The sequence below is a fragment of the Amphiprion ocellaris genome, chromosome 24 (genome assembly GCF_022539595.1).
Source record: "Amphiprion ocellaris isolate individual 3 ecotype Okinawa chromosome 24, ASM2253959v1, whole genome shotgun sequence".
NCBI lineage: Eukaryota > Metazoa > Chordata > Actinopteri > Pomacentridae > Amphiprion > Amphiprion ocellaris.
In genome coordinates this window covers 9,870,831-9,898,747 of record NC_072789.1, presented here as the reverse complement: position 1 = coordinate 9,898,747, position 27,917 = coordinate 9,870,831, and the positions used below count along the sequence as shown (strand labels likewise).

Sequence of the window (27,917 nt, the reverse complement as noted above, 5' to 3'; positions counted from 1 at the left end):
ATTCAAGGAAATAGATGTTTCACGTCATAAACACAAAAACACAAAATCACTAATTATTTACACAAATCTCCACATGCACAGTAAAATCTAAATAATATTTTACAGTAAATCATTGAAAAATGCATTTGTTCAAATTCTCGGTTAAAGTCCAGGAGCCCAGAGGGCCTACCATGCATGAAATTGTTCTAAAAACCTGCTGATTTAAGATGGAATCATACCATTGGTTCTGCAGGTATTAAGCCATAAACCAAAGTGTTAAACAACCTCTCGTGTTACTGTAACAGTCAGATTCATTCTCTGACGACCATGAATGTCTGCTCTAATTTAATCTCAGTGTAAGTGACACTGACATCCATCCATTCATGTTTATTTGTATCATTAAAGTGTAAAACTGCATCTTTCAGTTCCTAAAAAAACCCAAATACCTCTAAAAAACAACTCACCTTCGTTCAGCCAGTCAGTGAGTCCATTGAAGATGACTCCCTCCATCCCAGAGGAGGTGATTCTCAGAGAGTTACTCCTCACATCCGACTGGTAATAAATATTATTCTCAAAGATGTAGATCTGAAGAGAAAGACGAGACCAAAACATGCAAATTTACTTCATTGGTTTTCGCCTCTATCCGCTGTTTTTCTCCTCTCTGCTGTCAAGCTGCTTTTTCTTTTTTTTTTTATTTGTCCACTTGATTTGTTTTTCTTTTTGATTTCCTCTCTGATGGGAATTCGTTTTTTCTTTATATTAAAGCTCCCACTTCAGCTCTCCACGCAGTGTTTGTTCTGTCTCTTCCATCAGTGTTTTAATATTTGCATTTGCAAATACAAACAGGATCAGCCCGACATATCCTGCAGCTTCACCAATATCCTTTTCAATTCAGTTTTCTCCTGCCGTTACAGATTTTCCACAGCTCTCTCTTCAATATTTTAGAGGCGCAGCAGCCAATTCTATTACCTGTAGCACATACAACCCTTCCATAGACATAAAAATGCTGTGAACATCGAATAAATAGGATACCCTGTATTAGGAGCAGTCTGCTCTTTATTCAGCTTTTTCACTTATATCTTTGTTTACCTGGAGGAAATTGGCACAGTTTATCACTTATTTGTTTAATGTTCCAACTCAGCTTGTTGTTTCTATAATGTGTGCTAGACGAGGCTGAACAGAAGAGGCCCAAGGATCAAGTCTTGGGGAACTCCGCAAGTTGTTTGATTGCACTTTGAGTCTTATTATCACAGAAAATTTCCTATTCCTCATATACAGCTCTAACTTGCACTAAATCACAAAGGCCAACACAGTTTTCTAGTCTATCTCATAATATGTCTCAGATTTAATAATAACAAAATCCGATCTTTTCTCTGTCGTCTCAAAGTCTCTTTCTGCAGTGTGTTTACATGCAAAACAAGTTGCTCTTTACTATAGATTTATAGATGCTACTGATGTTTTGTATTTATTAAATGAATACATATCCTCTGCTCGAGACACCGCACACCACAAAGTACCGCCAGTGTAGCTCACAAGCACTGGGTGGCGGCTTCCGGACGCTGGCCAATCAGAAGAACGTTTTAAGGGAGGAGGCTTTAAACAGAGGATTAATTAAAGGTTCATATAATATTAACAAGCATTTTTTAAAACTGTAAATAATGCAAAAGTATCTTCATTTAAAAACTGAGCTGGAAATAAGCATATTAGATTCAGTTAAACATTATAACAAAAATATTTTTCCACATTTTTACAAACAACCATATATAGCAGGCAATAAAAAAACTGTTTGTTTGGTCTCCAGTTAAAGATATTGGAATAAACTGGATATGCTTGCCCTCCAGTCATGAATGATTAGTTTGTCTGTTACCCGAGGCGTTGTGCTAAAAGTTTAAACTCTCATTTTACTTTTAGCCTTTTACAATATTAGGTAGCATTACGGAAGAACACTTAGTTATTGGCCTGTATCTTAAAGTGCTGTATTTACACAGGCATTAAAATGAAAACAACGGCCAAGACCTCTTCTTGCAGAAGTAAAGTCGGGAAATTATTAAGAAAAGCACCTCCTGTGTCGGCTGTATTTTCTTGGCTCAACTAATAAGTCTGAGGAATCAACCTGAGAGTAATATAATGTAAAAATGTGGAATTAAATACAGACAAAACCAGGCAGACGAGGCACAGCGTGGACGTCAACAGAGCCTATATTGCATTAAAAACAATCACATCATTGGAGTCGATCCCTCCGGAGCCACAATGCAGCATGAATTTCTAAAAGGATGATGAGGAGATGGAAAGAAAATGAGAGAACGGATCAGACACTGTAAAAACAAACACAGTCGGCCTCACCAGCTGCTGTCCTTGTCTTCCCCAGGATGCATGTTGGAGGACGGCGTTGTGGACCTCCGGAGGGTTTAGCTCCCAAACCTCCCTGGCAACACACACATACATATAAATATAAATATATATATATTTATACACCAGCCACCATCTGTTTCTGAACGCATCAGAGAGCAAACAGTGATGAAAATCCAAACTGGCTCACCTCGTGTAGATGTTGTAGACGATGTAAGACGCCGTGTACGAGTATCTGTACATCTGCAACGAGACAGTAAAACCCATCACACAGTGCAAACATCCATCTATAACTGATACCTCGTGGAAATGTCATCCTCTCTGAGTTAAGAAAACAACCAAAACTTTCCCTTTTTTCAAAGTCTGACACACAGAGCAACTCTTTAATGCACTTTATTCTGCTGCTGTTTAACTATAACACATGGTGCTATGTCACATTCATTTCATTCAAATATCTGATTATGTCGTCCCTGCATGTGCCAGTTGTTTAACTATACTTCTAATAATTTAACAGATACAGAATTAGTTTTCGAATCACATTTCAAGTCCACTTTTCAGTTAGAATGTTGAAAACTGAGATTGAACCTTCCCGTCTACATCTGGGAGTTGTGCAAACGACATAAAAATTGAAATGTTGTACCAGAAAAATGAAATATTGCACATTACGTTGTCATATTGTGTGTAAAAATTTCACTTTCAATGTGCAAACCTGATTTTCATGTTTGTCAGTTGTAAATGCAAAGTTAAAGAAATATTCATTTTGCTTTCTTGGATGAAAATGAATCATTTATATAAATCTAGGGATGTCCAATATTGGCTTTTTTGCCAAAAACAGATATGCTGATATTGTCCAACTCTCAATTTCTGATTCCAATATCAACCGATACCGATATATGTGGGCTTGGAAATAATTCCAAACCACAGACATATTGTTTGTCAGGCACATCAAGTTTGTTACTGCAGCCACACTTGCAGGGCTGAAAGTGAAAAATAATCCTCACCCTGAACTTTTTTGCTTGTGGGTGGGGGTCGAGGTACAATCTAGCTAACTAATAAGAAAATAAGATATCTGCTTTTGCAAACTCAGACTGCAAATTATAGTAACCTTCACCGCTTCACCACGCAGTTTGATGATGTGCGGTAAATGCCGGCGAAATCCAGATATTATTTTATTGGTTGTCATGATAGGCAAAAAAAGAAAAACGATAACGATACTGACCGATATTACATTTTCATTCCAATATTGGGCCGATAATATCGGTGGGCCGATATTATCGGGCATCCCTAATAATAATAATATATGGTCTATTTTCTATGAACAGAGCATTTTCGATGTCAGTATCACAGTCGTAAAAGGGTTGTTTTTTTTTAAATTATATATTTTTTTGGCCTTTTCGGCTTTGATAGGTCACTGAAGAGGCAGACAGGAAAGTGGGGAGAAGAATTGGAGGAAGGCCTGCAGTAAAGGGCTATGAGCGGGAACCAAACTCAGGCCACTGTGTCGGGAACTATAGCCCCGGTTCATAAGTCGCCCACTCAAGCGGTTGAGCTATCTGGGTGCCCTTGTAATATTTAATTTTCGTGCAGATTAATCAAATCAGAAAGAAACTGACATTCAACATCAGTCACAACAGGAAGTGCACCAAAATGACACATTTACATTCAACACACTAGCGTGACACCCACTTTCTCTTCACTATATCAGCCCTTTATGACTCATTTTTGTAAATCCTGATTCTTTTTCAAACATATGTGAAATTTTAGTTGCCAAAAACGCTTCAGATTTATCTAAATCTGCCTTTACTTCCAGCTCAATTCCCCCATGTCCTCCAGCAGCCGGTTTTAGTTGATATTTACATAACATTTGCATATTCATGGTGACCACCTACTCCAGCTAGCCCCAGGTCCAGGTCTACCTCCAGCCAACCAGGGAGCTAATGAATAATGCTAATTTCCTTATGCTGCATGTTTACTGTGAACAAGCAGCTGGAGACGTCCGAGTACCGCCTCAAAACCTCTCAATGCTGAAGAGGGAATTTCAAAACTTCAAATACTTAATGAGGGAGGAGATTGAATTCGATAGTTTTACAAACCAGGAACCACCCACTGTCACCCTGATCCATCTCAGAGCTGATTTTTTTTTGTTTCCTGCACTTAAAAGTTGCATGAAATAAAGGTTATTTGTCTCAAAAGAAAGCCTATTTCATTCTCTGCTGTCGGGCACATATCATACATATATATATATATAAATATAATCTATATGGCTCCACAAGGCAATCAGATTTATTGTACATCCTCTGAAACAAATCCAGCCGGTTTTATTTGCTATTTATGAAAAGCTTCTGCCCCGCTTATTGAACTGTGCTTTGTGCATCTTGCACAGGTGATTTCCCTTCGCGAACTGAGAGAAATTCAATCGAGAGCGACCAAAGAAATCTCAATAAGTGATACTTGTACTTCAAAGGGGGGATGTCACGTTGCCATAGCAACAAATAAAACCGGAGCTCAATCAATTAAGCCTGAATATGTCAAAGAGGAGGGAAATGTGTGGAAAATAGAAAAATAAAGGAAATCGATGTTCCTACACATGAAGGAGTTTTTTTTTTTTTTTTTTTTAAGATGTATTTTTTGTGAGAAGCTCTTAAACAAAGACGTGGTTTTAACACGTCAATCATCGCAGAACAAATTGCAGGACGCACAGACGTCCTCCTTTTGGTTTTATCAGCTGCTGCAGCGTCTCTAAGCCCGAGCCTGGATCCATCTGTTTGCAAACAAATCTAAAAATCAATAGAAAGCCTTCTCTGAGGATGACTGACAGAAAAACACACAAAATACAGAGCGGCACAAAGTGAAAATGAATGAGGATAGACGCATGCATGTAGCCTAAAAAGAAAAGTAGAAACACAGCTAATGAATCCACATCTGTTTGGAGCAGGAGATAAACTGTGTGTTTGTGTGCATCCCTCAGTCCAGCCGCCAACTTTAAATCATCCAAAGCATCAAAGTCAATCATTCTAATTCATGTCAGTTCCAATTTTCGCTGCTTTTAAGACAGAAAAACAACCAAGTGCTCATCGGAGAACAGAAAAGGACAAAAAAAAACACCCAAGCCTGAAGCTGCAGGCCACAGTTCATGTGAGTTTGTGTGTTTGGTGCATGTAGATGAGTGAGGACAACACTCTTGTGTACTGCACAGCGTAAATGCCAGCCTGCCAGGAGACAAAGCAAAAGGCTGGAAACGCTGAGGATGAACTCCAATCACAGCCTGCGTGGTTGTGAAGATGCAAATCAAAAAACACCAGCTGTTGTATGTTTATGTGATGCTGTTCAGCTGTTTTTGATTCAAGTATTTTCCTCTGTAACTCACCGGTTTGACGTCGTATGCGAAGAGCGCGTACTTCAGATCTGCAGACAGCGAGTACTTTGCCACCTTGAAAGCCACCTAACAAAAAAATAATAATCATATAACTGAACCATGACAGATTTCACACTTTTCTTTTCAGATATTGTCACACAAATAAGACACAAACAAAAGAAACTCAGACTGTATAAATATTTAATAACATGTAACTCAATAAATTACATAAGTGGATATATTATATAAATTTGCAAACATGCAAATTAACAAAACAAAAGTACACAATGTGAAATATATAGTAGCAGATATTGGGCTAATTAAAAAATAAACACCCTGATAATGTCAGCAAGTGTTAGAAGTAGCCTAATAATGTTAGCTACAATATTATGCTACATTAAAAAAATAGTAGTCAAATAATGCAAGGTAGCATTAGAATTAGCGTAATAACGTGAGTTAGCATTATGAGTAGCATAATAATTTTAGCAAGCTTTGTAAGTAGCAAAATAATGTGAGCTTGCATTAAGTGTAGTAAGTAGCCTCATGATATGAGCTACCATTACAAGTAACAATAAATGTTAGCTTGCATTATATGCAGCCTAATAAAGTTAGCTAGCATATAATATATATAATATATATTAAAAAGTAAAGTCTTGTTAGCTATTTATATGAGTAGCCTAATGAACTTAGCAGGCATTAAAATAGCATAATATTACATTAACTAAGTTGTAGGCTTCAAACATATTTTAAAAAGAAGCTGAACATGCATTTATATTTTTTTAAAGGAAAGAAAGAAAAAGGAAGTAAAACTAAGATATACAGAAGAAAGAGATACTACCTGAATAAGAAAACAGAAAGACATGAGAAAATACAAACCAAACTTAGACGTATGCTAAGATTAGCATTATGCTAACATGAATAATGCTGCTCAGCTGCAGTTTAGCTGGTATAGCACTTAGCAAGTTCAACATCTTGTTCAATATGTTAGCATTTAAACATGTTGTATCTCAGTAGTAAAACTGCATTATCTCCTATCAGACTCATTGTAATCACCAGCTGTCTCTTGTAATTAGCATTTATGTTAACATTTAAACCGTAACAATATGGAAAACTAAATTTCTATAAAAACTCACAACAGCATCAAGTTATTATAAAGAGCCAAAATCTATAAAAGCTCTTAAAAACTGAAAAAAATAAACAAGGAGTTAAATATTTGCTTTAAGAGGAAAGAATTGGAACTTTAAATGATATGATTTATATTTAATGGGTTGATATTTTCCTTTTCTGTGAACTAACATGACAAAATAAATGCAGCTGGTAAAAGCTCGTGTGGCAGCAAAAGGCCATAAAACCACGAGGGAACCACGGCAGGTTGGTGAACGGATATTTTACAAAACAACAATCTAACAACATTTCTCGATTCAAGTGTCTGTTTGGTGCCCATCACTGTGTCTTTTTGCTTTATTTTCTTGTGCAGTAATATGAAAAACGTCCTTTAAAAGCTGGCAGCGAACGCTCACTTTTGTTTGCTGCAGCTGGTGGCATTTGCAATTTTGGAGGGGGTCAAACTTCCAAACCAAGAGGCCACCTCTGCTTTTTTTTTTTTTTTTTTTTTTGATTTTGCTCGAATGGTTTGACAAGCTTACCGTGTGGGTACAAATCCAAAACAAATCCTCTTATATAACCACTAGAACTACAAGCTTCAAAAACACAGGGTGATTCTGTAAAATGCATTAAAAGATGAAATAAATTAAAAAAAAAAAAAAAAAGGTTCATATGAGGACTAAAATGGTGCAATCAGAAAGAAAACTGCTAAATTTGGACTTATTATGATAAATATAATAAATATTCCTGAGCAGATTTTACTGAATAGCAGCTACCAACATCATTTTATACTCCTGGAAGTAATGAAACTGCAGAAGAAGATGATAAGTGTTGATTTATTTTAGTTTTCTCACCAAATCAGGGGAGTTGAGGTGAGGAAACAAACTCTCCTCATAGAGATCTTATTGTAATCTGATTCTGCAGGTGAATGAATGTTAAAGGTTGTTTCCTGCAGTGATCCAATCAGAGCTTCTTCAACACTGTGAATATCCAACAACAGCAAGGTCAGGAGGCAAAATCAAACATTTATTGTACCTGTAACTTTTAGTTCTGAAAGCTTTTTTGTTTTTTTATGAAGTTTGCGTGTGATTTTTAAAGTTTGTGCACACAAGATGAAAAGATTTTGAATATTTTGTAGCTCTTTAAAATGCAAAAAAAGTTTTAAAAGTTCCAAATACTGACTGTTTATTGTCTGACTGTTATCTTTTGTGGATTTTATGCTTTCATGCACTTAAACTCTCAGTAAAGTGAGCTTAGCTGCACACAAACTTTACTAGTTATATTTTTTTAAGCTTCGAATTAACTATTTTGCACTGCTTTGCTCAAAAACTCTCCAAAGATGTTTCACTGTGCTGAATGTATCCTCCAACAACTCACTGCTCTGTATACTGTTTTTAATCTATGCTGCATTTATTTTATTCTGAAAACACCTAAAAGTCGCTGAATTTTTGTTGTTTCGTTGGAACCGAGTCAATCATGGCTTCTCAGATGCACAGAGGAGCATAGAATTTTTTTTTTTTTTTAATTTATTTTTTTTTTACAGAGATTTTATTTAGGGTGATGTCCTAAAAAGGAGACATGTAGAATAAAATGATTTTGATGAAATATGTATATGGAATTTTTAAGCATAGCTTTAGCTAATTTTCCTGATAGAACTGCAAATCACACATATTGTTCAAGAATCTGTTTTTGCAGTTTGTGGCTGATAAATGGTGTAATTTTGGTAATTTTTTAAAGATAACATGCCTCTCAAGTAATTGTAGCATCTATGCCCTAAATTAGCGAACGATCCCCACAAATGTACTTCAATTTTATTATCATGAATAATAACATAACTGATTATCGATCAGTGTGATGGTAATTCAAGTGCTGCAGAAGCTGAGTGCATACATTTATAAACAGAATAAATGGAGGGTGAGTAAATGTGAACTTGAAATGATACCAGTGTAACATTTTAAAGCCTTTACGACACTTACAAATGTGCTGTTGGTCAGAATGACTTCAGTCTCGTTCAGGACGAAGTCAAACTTGATGACGTGACCGTCTCTGTTCCTGTACACCACCTCCGTATCTGAAAGAAAATAAAAATACACAAACTATTAAAAAAGATAAAAATAAAAAACAGGCAGCAACTTGTATAAAAGTTACTGAACTAAACTGTGAAGTCAAAATAAAGAGTCTTATGTAATAACAGTATTAAGCAATGTGAGTAAAAGGAGTTAAATATACTTTATTACTGCAAATATTTACTATAAATATATTGATATGAGTATATATTGATTTTGGCTGCACTAAGTCAAAAGAGGCAAAAATGCATAAATGCAATAAATTGCTGAATATGTTTTGTGGATATGATGTGCAGTTTTGGCCTTTTTATTTTAGGGTTAGCATATAAATTCACTTTTTGTTGGTGATTTTATTAAATACTTGTATTTTTTCTTGTTATTTACCATTTTTCAGTCCTTCCTGTACAGATTTTTTCGATCAAATAACTCCAAATATCTCTAAATTTAATTTAAATACAGTTAAAAAAAATTCTAATTTCACAGTGATATTGTAAAATAACAAATTACCATGTGTAAAAATACAGATACACTTTCGCTTTTTTTTCAAGGATAAATTAATGCTTTTTCAGCAATTTTACTGGTTATTACCTGTTTTTCTTTTTTAAAAGTCAAAATGTATAAAATAGCACTTTAATTAAAAAAAAAAACAGCACGAAATGGTACATTTAACTTCAATAGTGTAAAAAAAAAAAAAATATATATATATACATATATATATATATAAATAGAAAAACAGACTTTTAATGTGGATGTCAATGTGGCCAGATTTAAAGTTAACATCTAAATAAATACTGTTCTTCTGTGATATTACTAGCAATTATGTGCAATTTAACAAAATAGGGAAAATCTGAAAAAATAAGAGTAAATTGTTCAATAACCATTAAAACTATTCTTTTTTTTTTTTTTTTTTTACAGTGTCGAACACCTTTGGGATGAACTGAGGTGTCCACATACTTTTGATCATGTTGTTATTATTTTATTTGCATTTATTAGCTCCAATCTATTAGTATTACACCGCTGCTGTATTGTCCCCACATAATTTATTTATTTTACATAATATCACCATAAATAATGCATCATTCGTGTTGATTTATTCGCTGGGTTCTCTGCTAAACATGAAGCTCGTTTGTACAGACCTCATTAGCAGTCAGGTATGACGAGCCGAGCGCCGAGCAGCTTCATCCACAGCTGATTACACTCATACTGCGTTACGTAAGACGCTGCTTCTGCATCTCCGGTTAAAACCCCGCAGAAACACGTTAACCAGATTTTAAGATCACACGACGTAAACAGCGGCCTCATGAATAATTCACCAGGCACGTTCCAGCTCCATAAATACTCGTCATACACAAAAGTAGATTATGTGGTTACCGTGGCAACGTCGGGAATCGACGTAGCGTCCATAATGCTGCCGATGACTCGAGGGAATCAGAGCGGTATGGAATAATGACAACACTGTACGGTCTTTTGCATTTTTCACAGCAACATAAAGTCCTGCACCTCCATAGAAACAACCATGAAGAAGGAGAGAGAGCTGTCGGATGATGCAGGTAGAACAACATAAATCATAAAAAAGGAAAAAAAACTAAAGCTGAATTTCTTTAATTATGATGCATAAAAATTGTAAAAACCTGAAATCAATGTGTTCATTTTTCCACTGCTGTTATCATCCCTGAAAAAAAAATAAGACGACACACACTGTAGATATTTTACTATTCAATAATTTCTTTCCATGCTGCTCTGTGTCTAAACACAGCCTGCAGTTCAGCTGAAAAGTCTCAGATTTTTTGTCACCTGACTGATGTTCACAGCTGAGTCCCATATGGCTTTTTGGTTGTGTCAAGGAGCATAGAATATTTTTTGTTTTGCATGAATTTGTTTTAAGAAAACGGTTAATTTTTCACAAATTTTTGAATCAAACATGTAAAGTGATCTTATGCTGAGATTTGGTCCATTTTACAAAATGTTTCTCTTCTTTTATTGTGATTTTCCTGCTTTGTTTCCGCTCCGAGAATCGATCCAGCGATAATTAGAGATACGATGCGAGCATCTCTGCTGGAAAATTACTGCTGAACTCAGACGTCTGAGAGAAGAAATGAGTCGCAGGTTGACAAGGAAGCAGTTTTCCATTGTGTTTGAATTACAGCCGGAGCAGCTCCAGGAGAACCGGCAGTAAATCCAGACCGGGACCCTGGACTCCCATCACACCTGATCCGTTTTAGATTTACAGCGGCAACATGCTCCCAGTTTCATTATCCGTCTGAAGCTAACAGCTAATGGGACGCCTGATTCTGCTGGGCTCCCATTCATTACTGGGATCCAGCAGCACAAACCAGCAGCTAACTGGTTCCTGCTTCTGTTCATTATTTATCCACTGTCAGAGGAGTTTATTGGGAAATGAAATAGTTTAGTGTCCATTTCAGCAGCAGCCAACATCTGCAGCTCTACTATTGATCCTGTGTGTTCGATCAATAAACCAAGTCAAGAAAAAACTAACAATAACTTCCCAAAGCTGGAAACTCTCATCCACATTCAAATAATCTGAATGAACTGCAAAAAAATCAGTTATTGTGCAGATACTTGCCTTTAATTGAAAGAAAATTATATGAATGAAGGATTATTTTTTAATGGTTAAAAAAAACATTTAAAAAAAAAACCTGAGTTTACGAGATATTACTGGCGATATCTGTAATTTAACAACTGAGAAGATTTATTAAAAAACTAAACAATAAAATAAATTACAAAAATACTGTTTAAAAAGCAGTTTATAATACATACAATTTAAACTGTGTACACTAAAAAATGGAAATTTTTTTTACTCAATATTAATAAATATTATCTGTAATTTATCAATTGAAAATAAATGTTAATTGAATAAATGACTATTTATAAAAAAATACAGATTTTTCATGTGGACATTATTTACGGTTTTGGCCAGTTTGTTTAAGACAATTAAATTTCTTATTATTATCTCTTATTTTTTTCAAGGTATTATTAACAAAACAATAAAAATCTAAAAAATATCTGTAAAATGATGATTTTTTTTCATGCTCTTTACAGTTTTGGTCTTTTTAAGGAGGGTAAATATGTAAATTAATTTTCTTAATCAAGTGATTTCACTGTATTTTAAGAAAACTGGGGAAAACAAGTCAGGTTTAGTCAGTGCAGTTGTGACATAAAATCATATTTATAATATTTATAATAGATCCAGTGAGCTTCTATGAGAGAATGAACCAGCAGCATTTCCATAATGAGAAGCAGCAGGAGCAGTAATTATATGATGATTACATGATGATTACATGATGTTTACGTGATGATTATATGGTTATATGATGATTATATGATGCACCTGTGGAGGTAAACATGCTGCTTCATATCAAACACCTTCTGTTCTAACAGCAGGCCTCCACAAAGGTGTCATGGATATATTTAGTCATCAACGCTCCACAATCCACCACAAAAACAACCTTTTAGTTTCTCCTCTTCAGCTCCCTATCTGATATTTACTGTTTGCTGCTCAGATACAAACACAATCTGTCTCCTTGGAAGCAGCTAAACAACAAAAACTCTCCACTTTCAGACCTGAATCCGAATTCCCTGGAGGTTTTGGGGTTCAGATGGTTAATAGTGGAAATGTACATTTATCTATTTTGTCTTATTTTCCATTTGTGCATCCAGTGGACAGAGATCCGGATGAAAATGAAGTTCAAGTGCCCAAAAACATAATTTAAACAGTATTTAATATGTGCACTGTGCAACAATGCATTTATATTTACTTACAACCTAAGCTGGGACTAAAACGTGAACGTTAAATAAAACTCGATCCACATTTTCTGGAGGTCGTTTCAGACCAAAGAGTGGATTTTTCCTGCAGTATGAAGAGTCCCTGAACTCACCGCTGATCCATGTCGCTTCCGGGTTGTGAATGCTGAACTCTGGTCTGTAGAGATCCGCCACAGTCAGTCTGGACTTACTGCTTCCAAGATGCTCAACTGGGAAACAACAAAACAAGGAAATCCAGGTATGTGTCATGATTTATCTCAGAAAAAAAATGAAAATTTACTTTTTAACTCTAAAAAAACACAATATGAGAGAAAATTATCCATATTTTCCTGTTAAAATGTGTGAGAAAGTAAATTTTTTTTTGCATTTCTGAACAAAAACAATAATTTTTATAGGTTTGGAAAGTTCCTCAGGGGTAAAATAACACTGAAACTCTCCTCTGTGGTCGTACCGGGTGTGAGGACGAACACCGACATGGTGATGAGCGAGCACACCACCACGATCACCAGCAGCGAGATGGCGATGCCCTTCCAGTTCCTCTGCGGCGGGCTGACGTCCACAAACTCCTGCAGACACATTCACAAAAGCACATCATTCGTCATCTTCAGAAACCGTTTCCTGCGGATGTGGTTCATTCTCAAGCTGTGAGCATCGATCTACAGCTGGAACAGGATCAGGAGTGTTTGTGATGAAGAGAAAATGATGAGGAAAGTTCTCTGGAGTTCTGCTGGTTACACATCATGTTTTTTGTTTCTTGGGTGCCGTGACGCTGAAAGTCAATCCAGCTCCTACTCATGTCCAGACTAAACACCGATTATCCACAAACACATTATCAGACAAAATCACGCTCACTTCACTGGAAAGTACAGCAGGTGAGGAAATCCAGGGAGTGTGACGCAAAATGAGACACAAATTTACTAAAATAAAACATAAAATTACCAAAAATCACACGCAAAATGACCCAAATTTCACAGAAAATTACTAAAACGAGACGCAAAATGACAAAAAAAACCACAAAGGGACCAAAATGGCAAGCAAAATTACCTAAATGTGATACAAAATGACCAAAATGAGATGCAAAACTACCTAAATTAGATGCAAAATTACCAAAATGAGACAAAAAGACCAAAATGAGACACAAAAGGACCAAAATGAGACACAAACAGACGAAAGTGACAAGCAAAACAACCAAAATTAGAAGCAAAATGACAAAAAGACACAAAAGGACCAAAATGGCAAGCAAAATTAAATGAGAAGCAAAATGACCAAAATGAGTTTCAAAATTTCCAAAATGAGAAACAAAATGAGACGCATACCCAAAATGAGAAGCAAAATGACCAAAATGAGACACAAAATGACCTAAATGAGATGCAAAACCACCTAAATTAGATGCAAAATGACTAAAATGAGACACAAAGTACCAATGTGACAAGCAAAACAACCAAAATGAGATGCAAAAGGACTAAAACGGCAAGCTTAACTACCTAAATGAGAGGCAAAATTACCAAAATTAGATGCAAAATGGTCAAAATAAGATACAAAACTACCAAAATGAGATACAAAACTACCAAAATGAGACACAAAAAGACCAAAATGAGACACAAAACTACCAAAATGAGACACAAAAAGCGCAAAATGAGACACAAAAAGACAAAAATGAGACACAAAACTACCAAAAATGAGACGCAAAATGACCAAAATGAGACACAAAATGACATAAAATGACTGACTGAGTAAAGTTCTCAGTTGGTGTTTGCTGGTTAAACACCAAAATAAGACCACAGAAAGGCTGTTTTTTGTTTCTTGGGCGACGTGACACTCAAAGTCAATCCAGCTTCGACTTATCCTGTCCAGACTGAACACTGATTATCCACCAACACAGCATCAGACAAAAGCTTTCACATGTCTGTCCTCTCAGCTCTGACCTGCAGCAGACAAACTCATTTCTGAGCTCACATCATTTCCCACTTCTGATGATAAAAGTCTGACCTGAACCTGAGACTTTGAGAAGAGAGAAGAGGAGGAAATGATGCCGGTTAAAGCTCATATTGTGGACGTGTGCCGCCGTGTTTCCAGCAGCGACACTGTGTCGGGCGGCAGCTGTTACAAAGCATCTAAATCGTTTTTTCTTCCAGAGGTGACAGACAGAAACATGAAGACAGACGGTGTGATTCCTCGTTCACACTTCAATCACAGCAGACTGAACATTGTCCAGCACAAACAGCAGAGGTGGGCAGAACACTTCCTGCTGCTGCAGAGGTGTGAAGGAACACAATAATACTGACGAGAAGCAGCTGTTTGCTCTCAGATTTACAACAATCAACAGAAAACCTGGTTCATCTGCAGCAGGAGTGCAACTATTTTCTTTGTCTATTCATGCAACAGTAGGAGTAAAACAATGAAAATGAGACACAAAGTGACCAAAATCTGAACAAAATGTCAGATAAAATCAACAACATTTGGTGTTAAATGACCACAGTGTCACCAGTCTGTCGTAGGACCACATATACAGACAAACAATCACACTCACAGTCACACCTACGGACAATTCAGAATCATCAATGAAACTCAGCATGTTTTTGGACTGTGGGAGGAAGCCGGAGTACCTGGAAACTCCATACAGAAATGACCAAAGTTACCCTAATAAGTCACAAAATGATGCAAATTAGACACAGAAGGCCCAAAGTGAGATAGAAAACAACTAAAAAAGAACAAAATGAGACATAATATGAGTAAAGTAACCAAAATAAGGCTCATAATTACACAAATTAGACAACAAATAAGTAATATGAGATGCTAAATGACCAAAATTGATCCACGTACTTCCTCCACTGTTGCTACGACAACAAGAGATGCAGCAGGGAGAAACAGTTGTGATAATTTTGGATCATGTTTCATCTTGAACGCTCCACAGGACTTTAAATCTTGACTCCACTTGACTTTGGTGTAAATGGAGGATTATAATGATAAAACGTGAAGACACAAGGAGACTAAAACGTGTCAACAACAATCTATGTCACTTGTAGAGCCGCTGAGGTGGAAAGTGCTTAATTAATGAAGCAGCAGAAAGAGATTCACACTGAGCAACGACTCCTGCACAGCGTTAGTTCAACATGTTGGACATAATTCCTGCCTGAGTTTGTGCTTCAGTGGACACAAAGCAACATAACAGTCTGCAAAATCAAACACACTTCACAGGAAAGTACAGCAGGCGAGGAAATCCAGGGAGTATGATGCAAAATGAGGCACAAAATGACTCAATTGAGATGCAAAATGAAACACAAAATTATCAAAATGAGATTCAAAATGACAATAGAACATAAAAAGATCAAAATCAGAAGCAAAATTACCAAAATGATACACAAAATTCCTAAAATCAAATGCAAAATGACCCAAATTTCACACAAAATGACTAAAATATGACGTAAACTGACCAAAATCAAATGCAAAATGCCAAAAAGACACAAAATGGACCAAAAAAATGAAAATGTGATGCAAAACGACCAAAATCAAACACAAAAAATGACAAAAAAAACACAAAAAGGACCAACATAACAATAAAATGAGATGCAAAATGACAAAAATGGCACACAAAATGAATAAAATGAGACACCAAAAGAATAAAATGACCAAAATGAGTCACACAATCACTAAAATAAGACACAAAATTACCTAAATCTCAAGCAACATGACCCAAATTTCACACAAAATGACTAAAATGAGATGCAAAATGACAAAAAGACCCGCAAGGAACAAAATGACAGACGAAACTACGAAAATGAGATGCAAAATGGCCAAAATGAGATGCAAAATTCCCCAAATTTCACACAAAATGAATAAAACATGATGTAAAATGACAAAAGTCAAATGTAAAATTGCAAAAAGACACAAAAAGGACAAAAATAACATGCAGAAATATCAAACATGAGATGCAAAATGACTAAAATGGCACACAAAATGAATAAAATAAGACACAAAATGACCAAAATCTGGAGCAACATGACCCAAAGTTCACACAAAATGATTAAAATGACATTCAAAATAACAAAAAGACACAAAAGGAACAAAATCACAGGCAAAACTACAGAAATGAGACCAAATTGAGATGTAAAATGACCAAAATGAGATGCAAAATTACTAAGATAAGACAAAAAATTACCAAAATCAGAAGCAAAATGACCCAGATTTCACACAGAATTAATAAAATGTGATGTAAAATTACAAAAACATATAAAAAGGACCAAAAGAACATGCAAAAATACCCAAATGAGATGCAAAATGACTGAAATGGCACACAAAATGAATAAAATGAGACACAAAAAGACTAAAAAGACCAAAATTAGTCACAAAATGACTAAAATAAGACAAAATTACGAAAATCTTAAGCAAGATGACCCAAATTTCACACAAAATGACCAAAATGAGACACAAAAAGACACAAAAGGAACAAAATGACAGGCAAAACTACCAAAATGAAACGCAAAATGACCAAAATGAGATGCAAAATTCCCCAAATTTCACACAAAATGACTAAAATGTGATGTAAAATGACAAATATCAAATGCAAAATTACAGAAAGACACAAAAAGGACCAAAAATACAAAAATGAGATGCAAAATCACAAAAATGGCACACAAAATGAATAAAGTAACACACAAAATGACTAAAATGAGACACAAAATTACCAAAATCTGAAGCAACATGACCCAAAGTTCATGCAAAATGACTAAAATGACCAAAATGACTCACACAATTACAAAAATTAGACACAAAATTACCAAAATCTGAAGCAAGACAACCCAAATTTCACACAAAATGTCAAAAATTAGACGCAAAATTACCAAAATCGCGTGCTAAATGACAAAAAGACACAAAAGGACCAAAAAGACAAGCAGAACCACTAAAATGTGATGCAAAATGAGACAGAAAAGGACCAAAACGAGGCAGAAATTGGTGACTGGCAGGGAGCAGGAGGTGGAGCTGCTCCATCGACTCCTGCACAGTATTAGTTCAACATCTCGGACATAATTCCTGCCTGAGTTTGTGCTTCAGTGGACACAAAGCAACACAACAGTCTGCAGAATCGGACTCACTACGCTGGAAAGTACAGCAGGCGAGGAAATCCGGGGAGTGTGTGTTTGACGGTTAAAGGGGAAAACACAGACATACATCGGCAGTCTGAATATTCAGGTGGTAAAACAGGATTTTACAAGGTTCTGGTGACAAAACAAACATATTACACATATCTAAAGACGAAATGTGCAGCTACACAAAGATGCAAGACAACCAGAGAGACACAAAATAGCCAAAATGACACGCTGACAATCACAAAGAGAGTCAAAATGACCATTAAATGAGTCGATATCACTATAAAATGACACAAAACAGCCAAATGAGACACCTGCACATGACAGAAATGTACAAAATGGGACTAAAATGGGACATAGCGTCACAAAAACTCTATGCTTCACATAAAAATTGAGACACACAGTGACAAAAAAGCTATAAAACAATCAACAGATGTAAAATGACCAAATAACTGCATCAAACTGAGGAAAATGTGACACAAAAGGACCAAAATTTGGCAGAAAGTGCTGGCAAAATGCAAAATAGTCACAACAAGAGGCAAAATTAACAAACAGACACAAAACGACAAAAATAATGAAGACAGACACAAAATTAAAAAAACGAGACACAAAAGTTAAAAAAAAAAAAGAGAAACAAAATGGGTGCAAATATATGCAAAATAACCAAAATGAGATGGAAAACAGCCAGACAGGTGCAGAATGATCACAAGTAGAAACAAAATTAAGAAAATGACACACAAAACAACTAAAACTCGATACGAGTTCAAATACGTGTTAAAGGACCAACACAAAAAGACTAAAATAAGACAAAATAAGACAAACTGTGTTCAAATACAAGCCAAATGACTAAAATGAGACACAACATGACTCACATAGGACACAAAATGACTCAAATACGACAAGGAACAACTAAAATGAGACACAAAAAGGCCACAGGACTTCCAAATTAGACAAAGAAAATGTCCAAAATGAGAAGCTAACTGACCAAAGTTAACGAGAAAACAGCTGAACAGGCCCAAAACAACCCCAGTTAGACACAAAATTAAGAAAATTAGATTCAAATCCACCATATAATACACTTGGAAGTAAAAAATGACACACAAGTTGACCACAAAGAGAGAGTTTGTTGTTTCCTGTCGATTCCTGTTGGAGACTCTGTTGAGATTCTGGAAAATAAATGGAAAAAAATCATTCTGATAAAGAAAATAAAGAGCTGCTGTCACACTGGAAACCAGACGGAGTCTCCACAGAGACCAGTATGTACTAGAAAACCTTCCAGTAGAAACCGGAAAAGCTACCAGTAGAAATCAGTAAAGCCTCCTAGCAGAAACCAGTACAGCCTACTAGCAGAAACCAGTAAAGCCTCCCAACAGAAACCAGTACAGCCTACTAGTAGAAACCAGTGAAGCCTCCCAACAGAAACCAGTACAGCCTACTAGTAGAAACCAGTGAAGCCTCCCAGTAGAATTCAGCACAGCTACCAGTAGAAATCAGTGAAGCCTCCCAGTAGAAACCAGTAAAGCCTCCCAGTAGAAACCAGTGAAGCCTCCCAGTAGAATTCAGCACAGCTACCAGTAGAAATCAGTGAAGCCTCCCAGTAGAAACCAGTAAAGCCTCCCAGTAGAAACCAGTACAGCTCCCAGTAAAGCCCCCCAGTCCTCCTCCCAGTACCTCTTCCTGCTGGCTCTCTTTGGGTTTCTTCTTCGTGTGGTCTTTGGACGCCGTCATGCTGCCGTCCGGTTCCTCCGCCGGTCTCCCGGTAATAACATCCAACCTGTCCGCGCGACTCCTCTTCTGCTGCTTCTTCACACAGCTGCGCGCGATCAGCTCGAGGCTCCGCTCTGCCTTTCAAAATAAAAGCTGCTCTGCCAGACCGGCGTGTTCTATCCATAGACTGTATGGTTCTATCTCGTTTCTGTAAAGTCTGGTGTGTAGAAAGCTGATTTCATGTGGGATCCTCATTTCTGATAAAAATCTAAATACGCAATATCAAATATGGAATTATCACAAAGAAATAAAAATGACCAGAATGATGCAAAACAATTCCTACCCAAAATAAGACACAGACAAGGAAAATAACACAAAATGAGACACAAAATTACCAATAATGCGGGGCAAAAAAGGGGGGAAAAGGCATCACAAAGATCCAAAACCAAAATGAGAAATAAAACAACTAAAATTGGAGGCAAAATCACAGGAAATGCATGCAAATGACAAAAAATGAGACACAAAATTGACAAAAAAACCCCACAAAGTGACCAAAGTAAGACAAAAAACCACACAAAGTGACCAAAATCAGACAGAACAAAACAAACATACCCACAAAGATGCAAAACAAGAGGGACAAGATGACCAAAAAGAGACACTGCTTGACCAAAACGAGATACAGAATGATTAAACTGTGACACAAAACTATAAAAAATTTGACACAAAATGAGACAATAACGTGAATGAACGCAAATATGTGCAAAAAGACCACAATGAAGAACAAAACGACTAAAACAAGGGACAAAATGACCACAAACAGAAACAAAAAGACCAAAAATTGATACAAAACGACTAAAATGAGACCCACAATTACCACAAAAAACACACATCACCAAAATGAGGCACAAATTGATCAGAAAGGGGAAGCAAAATTACCAAAAAAAGACACAAAATGACTAAAATAAGACACAGAATGACTAAAATAAGACACAAAGTGACCAAAATAAGTCAGAAAATGAACAAAATAAGACAGAGAATGACCAAAATTAGACACAGAAGGACCAAAATAAGACACAAAATAAGACACAAAATAACCAAAATAAGAGACAGAATGACTTAGATAAGACACAGAATGACCAAGATAAGAAACAAAATGACCAAAACGAGATGCAAAATGACCAAAAAAGACACCAAATAATCAAAATAAGACACAAAATAATAAAAATAAGAACCAAAATGACCAAAATGAGACATAAAATGAGCACAAACAGATGCAAAACAACCAAAATGAGTTACCAAATTACAACAAAAGAACACAAAATGACCTAAATCGGACAGAACAAAATAAAAATGACCACAAAGATCCAAAACAACCATGAAAATATGCAAAATTACCAAAATGAGACACAGAATTAGCACAGAAAGACCAAAATCAGATACAAATAAATAAAAATCACAATAAAGATCCAATTCCCAAAAAACAGCCCTCTTACTTGCTTGAATTCCTGTTTATCTCCTTTAGGAGTCACATTATGAGTTTACAGTTAGTAAAAGCTGCAACAAAGCCAAAAATTAAACATTATTAATTTACCTCCAAATCACCAGTTTACTGCAGCAGCTTGTCTCTAATACTGTGTATTTAAAATGAAAACAGTATTTGGGGGATGAAGCCGTGCTGCAGTGCAATATATTCCCACTGAGACTTACAGTGAGTGTGTGTGATGTACTTTGTGGTATTTTTACTCCTGATTATGTCACTCTACTATTCCTACAGTATCACTTCGGGGACTGAGGGCCCTTCTGTGATATCCAGCATCCCTCGGTGATAAATTACAGGATTACAGCTCAGCGTGAATGGACCGGACCGCCTCAAATCCCTCCGAGGAGAGACAATCGAGCAGATCGGAAACCAGCTGGCCTTTCCTGCTGCTGAGCGACTGGATGCAAATGGATAGGTGTCACCGAGAAAACCCTAAAGACACGCCGAGCCCACCGCCCAGCTAAAAATAATGCAGACCACGGGATGGACATGGAAACGCATGAAGATGGCGGCAAAAACACAAGGCAGCCGGAGGGGCTTTATCTCCTCATGTGTGCATTATGTGTGTGCATGAGGGCTGGATTTCATGTGAACACAGGGGGGAACACATTAAGCAGGGGATAGGTTTCAGAGGGGATGCAATATTTAGAACACAGTGTACTGGAAAAATGCAGTTTTTATCCAAATGAGACACAAAATGATCACAAATACATGCAAAACGACCACAAGAGGCACAAAATGATTGTAAATACATGCAAGATGATCAAATAAAACACAAACATGACCAATATGAGACACAAAGTGACTGAAAAGATGTGCACAATGCCCAAAAAGAGAAAAATGAGACACAAAATCAATACATAGAGATGTAAAATCACCAAATTCAGAAATAAAATGACCACAAAAGATGTTTGAAATGACCAAAATGAGACACACACTGACCAAAAGAAGAAACAAAATGACCCCAAATACATGCAAAATGACCACAAGAGACACAAACTAACCACAATGAGACACAAAATTAATGTAAATACATGCAAGATGACCAAAATAAGACATCACATGACTAATATAAGAAACAGAATGACCGCAAAGATGTGCACAATGACCAAAAAGAGACAAATGAGACACAAAATCAATCCGTTGCAATGTAAAATGACCAAAAAATGAACAAATTCAGAAATAAAATGATCTCAAACACATGCAAAATAACCAAAATGAGACACAAATTGATCACAAACACATGCATGAAGAACTAAATGTGACAAAAATAACACAAATCCGTGAAAAGTGACCAAAATGAGACACAAAATAGCTAAAACAAAACACAAAACGATCCCACATAAATGCAAAATGACTAAATTGAGACATAAATGACCTAGATAAGGCAGAAAACGGCCTCAAATACATTCTAAAAAAGCTACAAAATTACCACAAAATGTCACAAAATTCACTAAAAATATGCAAAATGAAAACAACAAAAAAAAAGATACAAAATGACCACCAAGAGTCCAGCATGTTTAGTGTGAATCTGGTCAGGACTACCACAGTGAATGCATCGTCCTGACAGTGAAGAACAGAAATGGCAGTGTGATAATATGGTGCTGCATGAGTACTAAAAGTGTAGGAGAGTTCATATTTATCGATTAATGTCCAAAAAGATCTAATGATTCAAAATCACCTAAACGTACAATAAACTCAAGACATTCTACAGCGTTTTCCATACTAGTGAAATGCTGCAGAGCCGTTTGAGCCTGTTTATACATCGCAGGCTCAACATGTGCATAAGGCCGTACAGCAAACTGACCTTGAATCCTGCATTAATTTCAACGATGCAGCCTCTGATAACCATTAGGAGAGCGGCGGATGTATCCCATGCTGTCAGTGGGCCGCATGATGATTGATCAGCTTGTCATAATGCATCTCTGTTAGCTCGGATTCACCTCCTCGCTGGAATCCTGGTGACATTATTACATGTGTCAGCCGCGTACAGCAGGCAGGTTTACATCCAGTGAACTGCACGGATTTCTACACATCAAGGTCAGTTTTCTAGTCATGAAGAGACACTGGAAACTCAACTGTTAGTCGTATGTGGCAGCAGAGGTTAAAGATGCTTTCATGCAAGATGCAGATTCCACCCTGTTGATTTCTTACAGTAAGGTAATGCGTTTTTACATGACAAATTCTCTGACATGTTGTTTATCTCATTTCCAATTAGATAAAACCAGTTTCTTCACATACTAAAGTCTGATTTTCTCTTTTTATCACTCCATAAATCAGAAAAACCTGTCAACACGGAGAGAAAAAGTCAATTTTCACCATGTTTTAGGACGAAAATGTTCTATAACTCATGAACTGAATGATCTTTGAAGAACCCCCTCCTGTCAAAAGCCTTCAGAATAAACTGCAGATTGAAAGTTTGGTGGAGAAATTTTAGCTACTTTCTTACCACCAGTCTGAAAAAAAAAGTCATGTTTCTACAGCAAAATAAAACTGCAACAGGTCTTACATTTCTGGGCATTTATTATATTTATTACATCTTTTATGTGACAGTTTGTAAGATGTATGTACTTAATGTTGCTCCTGTGACATTTTTACTCACTGTGGGCTCATTTTTCACAACAATATAAAGTTTTGTGCCTCCATGTAAACAGAACAATCATGACTAGAGGTAGAGAGAACTTAGAAAAATACTGCACGTCGGCTCTACATACTACAGATATTTAATGATTTATATTTTTAATAGAATCGTCTCCTCTCTGCTCTGTGCAACCAAAAAGTCCCTGAATTTTCATGATGTGATTGTTGATCACAGCTGAGTCATTCATAGCTTTTCAGTTGCACCAAGAATCACAGAATTTTTACTTTTTTACAGAATCTGGTTGCAGCAAATTACTTATTTTTAGTGATTTTTTTTTATAGAAAGAGACATATAGAATAAAATGATTTTGATGAAATAGCATGAGTTTAAGCTTATTTTTCCCAGTGGAGCCACACGTCACATATGGTATGTTCAAAAACCATCAGAAATGGGAGAATCCAGTGATTTTTTCTGTTTTTACAGTTTCTGGCTGTGATAAATGGTGTAATTTTGGTGATTTTTTACAACAATAACACAGCTTTCTAACTTCCCCAAAGGTTTTGGAGTTCAGAGGGTTAATAGTGGAAACATATTTATCTATTTTACATGATTTTCTATCTGAAATGTAAATTTGTGCATGGAGTGGAGAGCGATCCAGATGAAAATGAAGTTCAAGTGTCCAAAAACACAATTATTTCTTGATGTCACTTATCACACGGCTTCAATATTGACTCACAAAGTAAACGGTGTAATTTTTTTAATGACTGTATTTTTAATCATTGGAAAGTCTCAGATTTTCAATAATTAATTGAAAGCTGCTGTTTGTGTTTTTTTACACATTCAAATTTTCAACCCAAACTTCCCTTGTTTTGTACTTGAGCAGAAGCATGAATGAATCCAGAGATCGTGCTGCCTTCACTTGTCGTCTCGTCCTGCAGCATCAGATTCTCAGCTCTTCTCTGATGCCTCTAATGCGTCTTTAAATAGCGACAAGCTTCAAGGATGCAGCAGCCGCTCACCACTAGCTGCAGCAGCATGACTTCCTGAGCACTTAACGGAAAGTCAACCAACAGCGAGGACGAGGAGGGAAAACACGGATCGAAAATTCAGATGATGGAGGAAAAGGAGGCCAGCAGCAGATCCTCAGAGCTCCGCTGGACTCTCTTCCCTCGTCCATTAAATATTTAGAAGGAGGAATCAGAGCCCTCGTGGAAACGATCTCTTTCTCTGACCTCTGCTGCTGTTTGGGAAGTTCAGCGACGTTCCCCAAGGCTCAGATCCTCTCCTCCGTCCTCAAACTACAACCTCAATTCTGCTGCAGTGCTGGAGCTTCTGTGTGTGTCTGGAGATGAACGTGCTTCTGCACAAGTTGTAGTTTATGATCATATTTACACTTTAATAAACATGTTGACACTCAACAGCTGGAAGCAAACTCTCAGAATTATGGAAACTGTCAGTGGAACTATGTTGTGTTGTTTCTGTTGGATGTGTTGTATTGTTTGTTGTTAGTGTATGTTGAGTTGTGTAGTGTATGTTGAGTTGTGTAGTGTATGTTGAGTTGTGTAGTGTATGCTAAGTTGTGTTGTGGTTGTTGAGTTGTGTAGTGTATGTTGAGTTGTGTTGCGTATGTTGTGTTGCATACATTGTGTTGCATATGTTGTGTACGTTGTGTTGTGCTGAGTTGTGTTGCGTACGTTGTGTTGCATACGTTGTGTTGTGTATGTTGTATTGCGTATGCTGTGTTGCATTTGTTGTATTGTGCATGTTGTGTTGCATTGTACATGTTGTGTTGTGCAAGTTTTTGTGTAATGTTGTGTTGAATATATTGTGTCGTGTATGTTGTGTTGCGTATTTTGCGTTGCATTTGTGTTTTGCGTATGTTGTGTTGCGTATGTTGTGCTGTGTGTGTGCGTTGTGTTGTGTATGTTGTGTTGTGTATGTTGTGTTGCATTTGTTGTGTGCATGTTGTGTTGTTTTGCATATGTTGTGTTGTGTGTGTGTGTTGTGTATGTTGTGTGTTTACGTTGTGTATGTTGTGTACTTCTATATGCTGTGCTGTGTATGTTGTGTTGTGTTTATTGAGTTGTAATCCTGAATTCAAGACTAAATGATCAAATTAATTAGTTTCCTCAACTTGAATTTAATTTTGAACTAAACTATTGTAGAAAGTTGAGTTGAAATTCGACACAATATTAAGTTGATACAATTGTCAACGATATTATGTCGACTCAAATAATTAAAACACTGTTTGCAACTTTGAAAGTTAATCTAAACAGTTAATTTTTAAAAAAAATCTCCAATCATGAACTAATTAAATCCTAATAGTACTAACGAAAATGTTTTTCTTAAAGAATCTTCCATTGATTTCTACCTTGACTGAGAAACCTGCATTAATAATAAAAAGCATCGTCCTCAAGTATAAAAAATGAAAAAGGATCCAGTTAACTTTGTTTTAATGGGTCACAACCGTTGAGCTTGGTCTAATCAGGGACTGGTTTCCACCTGAGACAGCAGGTGAATGTAATTAACCTGCAGACTCACACTGATGTTTGCTTCAAAAGTCTGTTTTTGATAAGAAAGTGGGTTAATTGACCCAGAAGGATCCAGACTGAAGCAGGTTAGAGCTGCTTCTCTCTGGGAAACACAATCCACTCCAAGCAGGAAGATACTGCTGCTGAGAAACACCCATCGCTGCCTCATTACAGAACTTTTTCAATCTAACTTCTCGCTGTCTTTACTAACTGCAGACTCCAGGCTGGAAGTTTGGAATATTTACACATTTGCGGCTAGAAAACACGACTTCAAGGCCACAAGCAGGTTTGAAAGTTAAAAAAAGATCTCTAAAATTACACCTTTTACCAGCCAGAAACTGCAAAAACAGGAAGAAACCTCAGATTTACAACGGTCCTTGAACTAACCATCCACACTGTTCTGCCAGGAAATTCAACCAAAGTGTGATATTTCGTCAAAAACATTTAATTCTGCATGTTGAATTTAAATAATAATCACAAATAAAGAACTGCTTGCATCAACTGTATTCTGTAAAAAAAAAAACAAAAAAAACAACTGCAATTAGATGACAAAAATTCAGTTTTCTGCTCAACTGCAGAATGAAAACAAATCAAAGGAAAATCAAACACGCTGGATCAACAAAATAAAAGCATCATGGATCAGAAACAGTAGTGGTTCGATACATTCAGCATGGTGAAACATTGATAGAGTTGATGTGTGGAGCAGAGAGAAGGACGATGAATTTGTAGAGGTTCCAAAAGTGTAAATAGTTAAATATCTAGAGGATGTTGAGCCAACTTTTTTCTCATTTTTTCTTCTGAGAACACTCTAAAACTTCCAGGAGTTCAGAGGGTTTATGCAGAGAAAAAGACGCCACTTTTCTAAGAGTAATCATCTGGTTTTGTCCTATTATTGGGCATCTCTGGTTCTGTTCTGTGTCCTTCATAATAGATCTCTTATCTTTGTTTGAGAAACTAGAACTATTCAGAGAATTTGGAGGAAGATGAAGGCAGCCTTGAATGGCACAACAGGAAGATGTAGAGCTGAAGTGTTGCAGATAAACGTCTGAAGGAGATTCTTTTAGTACGAGGAAGTAGCTCCTTCAGTACTCAAAGTGAATTCATGTCTTTAAGCACAAACCGAACCATTTATAGGATTTTCTACTGGCGTGCATGAAAAATACATCAAACTGTTCAGGAAAAGCAAGATGAAAGAGAAAAATTGTGAGGAAATTAATATTTTAAGGTGTAGTTTAAACAAGGTTCTTTATTTAGTGCAAATGTAGCACAAATTTTAACTGAATTTTTCGTTTAAAATCTGATTTAAGATGATTTCAGGTCCTAATTCGAGGACCTTGGCAGTCTGTTTTAGTGTTTCCACATCCTCCCTAAGAGAATAAACAACCTAAAATGAAGACCGAACCTTTAAATTATGTTAATTAAAGAGAATTTGCCACGGCGGGTCTTTATTCTGCTGCAGCGCGACCTTCAGCTCTGAGCAGCGAAGCTTCAAACAGAACAAGGAGCTGTGAGTGGGAGTGTGGAGCTGAACACCTGTTAGTCATGTTCCTGATGCATGATGGGATATTTCCATCCAAACTCAAGGGTACTATTGTGGGTAGATTTCAGGAGGACTGTGAAAAACTAAAATAAAGAGATATTTTAGCACAGCAGCTACGAGAACAGTCACATGAACTGACCTCAGACATGCATTTGCATGATTTTACATTCATGCCTGGTTGAACTTTTTACTATAATTAGCTAAATTATTCATCTGTTTCTTCATATTATGACTGTTGCCGGGCAACAAATAAAAGTCAAACTTATCCTGCGCCAACATACAAAAGCCACAGCTG

At 36.4% G+C, this 27,917-nt stretch overlaps 1 protein-coding gene across 6 annotated transcripts in view; it reads right to left on the bottom strand.

Annotated features, from left to right (window-relative positions):
* The window catches only part of LOC111581945 (inactive dipeptidyl peptidase 10-like), an 82,591-nt gene that overhangs the window by 32,134 nt on the left and 22,540 nt on the right, over positions 1–27,917 (bottom strand). For 5 of the 6 annotated variants that reach the window (XR_008600823.1, XR_008600824.1, XM_055008447.1 and 2 more), the window contains exons 2-8: positions 13,088–13,202; positions 12,750–12,845; positions 8,764–8,858; positions 5,696–5,770; positions 2,519–2,571; positions 2,323–2,404; positions 444–564 (exon numbers count right to left, since the gene is read on the bottom strand). Coding sequence is in view for 4 of the 6 variants with exons in the window: in XM_055008447.1 (XP_054864422.1) it covers positions 444–564; positions 2,323–2,404; positions 2,519–2,571; positions 5,696–5,770; positions 8,764–8,858; positions 12,750–12,845; positions 13,088–13,202 (637 nt within the window). In the remaining 2 variants the exon portion in view is untranslated. Of the gene's footprint in view, positions 1–443; positions 565–2,322; positions 2,405–2,518; positions 2,572–5,695; positions 5,771–8,763; positions 8,859–12,749; positions 12,846–13,087; positions 13,203–19,394; positions 19,548–27,917 lie in introns of those variants that run through there. The other variant, XM_023290366.3, reaches the window with a different exon arrangement.